General features: G+C 43.0%; 1 protein-coding gene across 1 annotated transcript; it reads left to right on the top strand.

Moving 5' to 3' along the window:
• The first annotated feature begins 652 nt into the window (after window positions 1-652).
• LOC144515892 (mRNA decay activator protein ZFP36L1) lies at window positions 653-5,494 on the top strand. Its single transcript, XM_078247081.1, has 2 exons — window positions 653-1,130; window positions 2,043-5,494. Exons 1-2 carry the CDS (start codon window positions 1,077-1,079, stop codon window positions 3,276-3,278), a joined length of 1,290 nt encoding a protein of 429 aa, XP_078103207.1. The 5' UTR covers window positions 653-1,076; the 3' UTR covers window positions 3,279-5,494.
• The last annotated feature ends 1,771 nt before the right edge of the window (window positions 5,495-7,265 follow it).

Genomic DNA, 7,265 nt, shown 5'->3' with positions numbered 1-7,265 from the left:
TGCATGCTAATGAAGACAACTTGTGACTGGTTCCAATACATTTTACAATTGGTCCCTTTATCATTGTAATTTAGTTTTGTCCAGGGAATCTGCATTGCCATTATTTAAACCAATGACATAATATCTGCCTCCAAGGCATCTTTGACTCTTGAGAAATGTTTGAACTAAAACTATTCACAAAACTGGGTGGGGTACGTCTCGGACACATCGTCAGTCTAGCACATTCACACTCCATTTACACCTTTGGGCATTTTGGATTTCCAATCGACATGACTTTGGGAGGAAAACGGAGCAAACTACTGTCACAGACGTGGAAGACACACAAACTCAACACAAAAAGAATTAAAGTGTATTGTAACCTAGACTTACACTGCCATTTTAACTGTACTAATGAATGTAAATGTGTTTGGTGTTTGCAACATTATCTGCTCAGCTGTATTGATCCAAAACAAAGTGAGGGTATGGCCGGTTAAAAAAAAAAGAAGAATTCATCTTGAAGGATTTGGTAATGAATGGGTAGAAAGTAGCTCCATTCAGCTCCCTTCTCTTCTTTCTGTGCCCACCCTGCCCCCCAGCACACTATTAGAATGCAGGACCCCATCCCCCCCAACAACACCCACATTAACACATATTAACACACACACTCCCAGCCCTGCCCCCTGAAGAACACAGGCAGGGGGTGTGTATGGGTGGGTTTCCCCAACTATTTAAGCAGATTCCAACAGATGGTCGAGGAACTTTCCACCGAGGGTCACGTTGCTCTTCATCAACGGACCTGACTACTTCTTCATTTCTCTCCCCTTCCCTCCCCACAAAACTCTTTCAACTCCTAGGACAAGCAGTTTCTCTTCCCCTATACATCGAAAAACAACCTTCTGAAGGACCAAACTGAAATCTCTGAGGTTTCCCCAGGCCTTAAACCTTTTCTCTGCAGTCTCAGCTCCCCTAAAGACTAGACTTTGTCTGTCTGCCTTCCTTCACTTTGGACCCAGACACGTTTTGTCCTCCCCAGCGTTCCTCCACTGTGGGATCAGGCATCCAGCTTCTTCAACTCAGCGAGGACGGTGGAGCGAACCATGCCCTCCGACTTTCTAACGCCTTTCCTGGAACTGGATGAGGAGTTCTTCAAGGTGAGAGCAACCAATGACAACTTAAATGTTTTATACATATCTACCATCATGCCAAATCTTACTCCTCTGTCTCCTCTATAATCAGCTTCAGCTCTTGATTGATGAGTCTTAATTATGGCAATGCTAGAGTTAATAATTAATACCATTTGTTTTTTAATGTTGGGAATGATAATTAAGTGATGAAAAGTTGCAGAACTAATACCTAATTAAAGACTTAAACAGATGGAATGTGTTTTAACTTTATTTGGGGAGATGACTCATTAATAATGCAAGAAATAATGGTGTTTTGGGGGGAATCTAGATTGGCTTAAGTCTTTTCATTTTATCTGCAATGTTTGGTTTGAAACTTATTTGAGTAAAATAAATCTACTAAATCTATTGTATATATAATATGTCTTGTAAACTTCACAAGAAAAGTGAAAATCTAGGGTGTTTTTTTTTAATTTTTTGTAAGATTTTTAACGTTATACCTGCAAGAAAGGTTTATGTTTGTTTTTTGGGTTAAAAACTGCATTTTTGTTACATATACAAGTATAATGGTTGAAGAGTTTAAAATATAAAAGTATAATGGCTGAAACTATTATATATGTGTATATATATATATATATATACACACTAACTGGAATTAGATGTTTGTTTTGTCTTTGTGCATGCGTATTCTACTTTAACACATATTTTTCTATTTAAAAAAAGCTTCTAATCCCATGAAGCTAAAACAAAAATGTACCCCAAGCCCTAATTTATAAATTTTTTAAAGATAAAACAGAGTCCAACTTCCCAAGCAAATTCTTCCAGTTGCTTTAGCTGCAGCTTTTCAAATCTCCTTTCAGCTTGACTTGGCCCTGCTAGTCTCGCTCCAGCGCTCCAGGAATGCAGAAAGCTCACATCTATTCTTCTCCTTTTGTGTGACAGAATTTCCGCGGCCTGGAGGCGACAGATGGCTCGCCTACCGGCTCACAGCCTCAACGGCAGCAGCACAGTCAGAGAGTCCTGGGCTTCCAGCGTCGTCATTCTCTGTGCCCCGTGACCCTCCCCAACTCCAAGTTCAACAGCAGCGCCGGCAGCAGCAGCAGCAGCTCTGATGTGATTGACTCAGTCGGCTGGGGGCTCAACACGGCCTCCAGCCAGCAGTGGAGCGGGGAAAGTCAGCTTCCCCTCTCCTCACTCAGCCACATCCCCTTCAGAGTCGACCGCTCTGTCAGCATGATCGAAGGCAGCAGCTTGGGAGCCAGAGAAGAAAAAACGGCTAACTTATCCCCAAAACTGCTGCTCCCTCCACCTGGCTTCGGCCTCAGCAACAGCTCCCTTTCCTCCATTGCTTCCCCCTCTGCCTCCAGACCCCAGGCTCCCTCGCCTCACATCTCCACCCGGTACAAGACCGAACTCTGCCGCACCTACGAGGAAAGCGGAACCTGCAAGTATGGCGCCAAGTGCCAGTTCGCCCACGGCATGGACGAGCTCAGAGGCCTATGCAGGCACCCCAAGTACAAGACGGAGCCGTGCCGCACTTTCCACACGATAGGCTTCTGCCCGTACGGCGCCCGCTGCCACTTCATCCACAACGCCGACGAGATCCTGGACGGCAACGCTGGCGGGCCTCCACAGAAACAGAAGTTGAGGCCTCCTCTGCTGCGCCACAGCTTTAGCTTCGCAGGCTTCTCCTCCTTGCCACAGACTTTCCAACCGGTTGAGGAGTTGCAGCCTTCCTCCCTCCTCTTCACACGGGCCTCCTCTGTCTCCCCTCCCCCATCCTCCACAGGGAGCCCCGAGCTCCTCTCCCCTCTCTTCCCCGAGCCAGGGGCGCTGAAGCATTGTCCCTACCCCTTCTCTGGCATCAGCGACCTGGGAGGCGACAGCGGCGATTCGGCTCCACGATTCTACGCTGTGACCGAGTCCGTCAGCGCCAGGTGTCCCACCTCCACTTTCACTTCCAAAAATCCAAACCTCCCTTACCACCTCCCCCAGCAGCTGCCGGTCCCCCTGAGCAGCCTCCCTGGCCTTCAGCGCTGCTCCTCGGCTGACTCACTCTCCGAGGAAGGCTACACCTCCTCCTGCTCCCTCAGCTCTTCCTCCAGCGGCACGGAGTCGCCATGCTTCGAGGGCCGACGCCTGCCCATCTTTAGCCGGCTGTCTGTCACAGACGAGTAGGGGAAGGGTTTTACTGTTGGGCTGAATTTAATCAGGGACCTCTAATTGTTTAACTCTATGTGACGAGAATGTGATAGTTGGGTTTTTTTGCCTAGTCCAAAAACCAAAAAGCAGTTTTGACCTATGTTTTCTATGCACAATATCGGGTCTAAATAAAGCAGAAACTTCTTTATCACAACATTTTTAAAACAGTTAAAGAGTTAAGATACAAGTCACAAAGGAGTCAAACATTAGGGTTTCAGTCCCTCCCTAAATCCAGCTAGGTAAACGTACCTAACTTTGTGCATATTGCATTTCTCATCCAAGCAGTTGTAGCGCTGCTCAGTGTTCGTCCAGTTTTACCTGACATACACCACCACATTTGATAAGGTTGTCCTTTTACGCCATTGTTACTGCTGTATACTGTTGTATACTCATTTTTTAAAAGAGAATTCTTGTAGGGTACTTCACTTAGCTCGCCATTTGCCCAAACGCTATCCCTACTCAGTGGGAACTTCTGTGTGAGAATTCCAGGTACCCAGATCGAAGAAGGATTTTAAGATGTATGACTGGTGTGCTTTCCACTTTTTCACAGATCTTATTTGTTATTTTTACTCCTTACAAACAGTTTATAGTGATGCCAACCTGCAGCTCTTCTCCAGTCATAGTAGGGCTCTCCAATTGTATGAAACCAACCTCCTGTCCACGAGTAAGGGTTAAATAACTGGATGCCTTTACTGATTCATTCATTCATTAATTGATTGGATGTATGGCTGTGGCCACTTGATTGTATATGTCAGCCATTTTAACTGCCTGGCAAGGATTCAGCTAAACTGCCTTAGCAACAAATGGTATGGCAACCCACCGACTCTCTAGTTACCAAAGTTGATGTAAAGTTCCCCTAACCGTCTAGTACTGTTAACACCCAGCCTAGCCTTTAACCACGACAGAAAGTATACAGTGTTACGATTATTGTTGGTATAGCGTAACACTTTTGTAGACTTATTTATTGGTTTTTGTATTAAGTTGTTGAGTTTGCTTTGTGATTGTGTTTGTGCATTCTTTTTTTATAATCCTAGAGAAATGATGCTTTATGACTGTATTCATAATGTCCATCTGCTTGGTTTATACTATCCAGTAGCTTTAAGAAGGCTCGCGGAGAGGAGAGGCGAGGAAAGGAGAGGAGGAGGAGAAACATTTTGGCATTCTATATGTATGTTGCCTTATTGGCTAATAGGCCGGCAGAAATCAAGACTCACTGAGTTTTCACATCAAAAGCAGCTCGATAAGTAAGTCAGCGGTTTCTCTCTTCGAATAGAGACGCCTATCCGATGATCTTTAGCATCAGCAAAGCTGTCTGCTGTTGGTGTGAGCATACAGTGAGTCTACTCTCCTCTCCGTTACGCCTCACACACCTGACTGTAATAACCTTTTTCTCCAATTGTTAAGTGCTGTTATCTAAATACCAAGCAAAGCGGTGGTGAAAGAGGGGTTTCCCCACACATTCATGGCCTCAGTGTGAGTCAGCAGTTGTAAATAGAAATGTGGGTACACAATGATCATCTGTTTGGCAGCTACACAAAAATGTGTCAAAAATGTTCATCTTAGAAAAGAGAAAAGCTAACAATACATCGTACATGTGTGATTTATCAGCACTTCTGTATCGCTACGTTGTGGTCATAGTGTGTGGAAACTCCTACCGTTTTAAAAGAAAATCCTGTGTGCTATCTTCTTCTCTTGTTGTAGGCAAACAGGGGAAAAGGAGACCTTTGTGTATAGTTGATTTGTATCTATCAGAGTTGCCTAGATGACAATGTGTTTGTAGGTCGACCTCTGTTGTACGCTAGCTAGCTAACTCTCTGAGCGGCAGGTGAAATCAAGCGAGTTAAAATGAAATCAGGCAAGATTTTTTATTATTATTGTTTGTTTTTGTCATGAAATCAGGAACTCGACCTGCCCCGAAGAGACGCTCGCTGTTGCTGTAGCTAATTGTTAGCTCGACCTGGCAACAAGCCGTTTCTGTAACTTTTGTTAACTTAAAAGTCTTATTTATTTTGTTTTTCAAAGCGAAAACCTATATTGTGGTGTTTGATATTGTGTTATTTTTTTTAATTTTTATTTTTTTTTATATAATTTAAGTGCATTTATTGTTTACATTCCACGGGTTATGTTGACGACCTAGCTCTTTATCTTAATATATTTGTCCCATTTTATTTCAAAATAAAAGTCTTTGAAAAATGAAAGCGCAGTATCTTGTATCTCATTTCACTTTTGTGTCATTTTTAAGGGGTTTTATTAAATTAGGAATGTTTTAGCAGTCAAGATATTTCATTTCAAGCGAATTCCAATGTCGCAGACAAATTTCCAATATCGGAATGAAATCCTGAAAGCCTTCCTGGAGTGGAGGCATGCTCCCGTCGTCAATAGTGTGTTTTAAGATGGGCATAGAACTCAGTCCAAGCTATCTTAAGTCAGTCTTTTTCCCGTCTTAACATTCTTCTGACAAAATCATGTTTGATATTATCGTAACTTTGAAGTCTTGGTAAAGTTAAATAGTTGTCGTGCAAAATGTGACCCTACAAGATCCTCAGTCTTTGCAAGATCCTCAGTCTTTGCAAGATCCCCAGTCTTTGCAAGACCCCCAGTCTTTGCAAGACCCCCAGTCTTTGCAAGATCCCCAGTCTTTGCAAGACCCCCAGTCTTTGCAAGATCCCCAGTCTTTGCAAGACCCCCAGTCTTTGCAAAACTTTCTAGTCTGTGACTTAACAACTCAGTGACATTATGACACATTGCCTTTAGACGTGAGACAGTGTCAGACTTTAGTCTTTTCAAAGTCTTCTAGTGTATGGTGGGCATTAGGTCTTTTGAAATCTTGAGTAACTTATGAGTCAAAAACAACATAAGAATGAAAATCAAACACTTTAAACTTTAAACACTTTACTTAGCTCTTTCACTCTTGTCTCCCACATCAACTTTTAATTCTGATGCACACTGACCACACTGAGACTTTTTGTCTTATCCTCACATCACCCCCTCTGCTCATTCTCATCTCTACAAAACACTTCCCTTAGCTTTTACATCATTATGCAATTTTCTGCATGATCGTTGTCTCATGACGACTCTGAATTCTGACTCTGATTAGCTCAGCTAGATAAGCAGCACAATTAAAGGCTCTTCTACCTTCTGCAGAGAAGAATATCCAGACAGCGCAAAGACGCAGGAACATATGTGGAGTGGGTTTCAGTGCTGAAATAAACTCACACTCTTCTCAGTAGAGACTTAATTTGTCTTTGGACATTTTGCTTTTACATACTAACTGTTTATAAATAAATGGCTTACATCTACAGTATTTCTTTGTTTTTATGTGTAAAATGTGAGCTACGGGAGTCAGATTCCTTGTAAGTGCTGTAAAAGTTAGAAAATGGTTGTGGTTAACACTATTGAACAACACAAATGTTCATTTACGGCGAAGCGTTCCCACGAGCATCACTTTAAAATTCTGCTACTGCGTTTAGGGCCTTTAGGATCATCTGGGTCTCATTGTTGCACAAAAGGACCAAAGATTAACTCTTTCTCTTACTTGCGTTCAGCGAAATCTCCCGGCCCTCCCCTCTGTGTGTGTGTCTGTGTGTGTTAATGTGTGTGTTGTGTGGGAAGAGGAGTGAGTTTTGTTGCAACTCGTCTAAACAGACCAATTTAGAGTGAGTGACACTGAGGACAATGTTTGGGCAACAGATGCTCGAACAAAGACTTCCCAGCACACAATGGGGCACAGAGATACTTGTGACTGATTTCCATCTATTCACACAAAGTGGAGCAGAAGTTGACGTCCGCCCCTGTGTGTGTGTGTGTGTGTGTGTGTGTGTGTGTGTGTGTGTGTGTGTGTGTTGGTTGTGTTAAAACTACAGTTTTCATTTTGTAGCTGGTGCAGGTTGGGCTAATTAGATAAACTGTTGGGCAGTTTAATCTATAACAACAGATTATGTTTATAACATGATCTTGACAAAT

Source organism: Sander vitreus, chromosome 3, assembly GCF_031162955.1.
Source record: "Sander vitreus isolate 19-12246 chromosome 3, sanVit1, whole genome shotgun sequence".
In the NCBI taxonomy this organism is placed as follows: domain Eukaryota; kingdom Metazoa; phylum Chordata; class Actinopteri; order Perciformes; family Percidae; genus Sander; species Sander vitreus.
The sequence above is the reverse complement of the archived record's forward strand: the minus strand, read 5'-3'. Positions and strand labels throughout refer to the sequence as shown.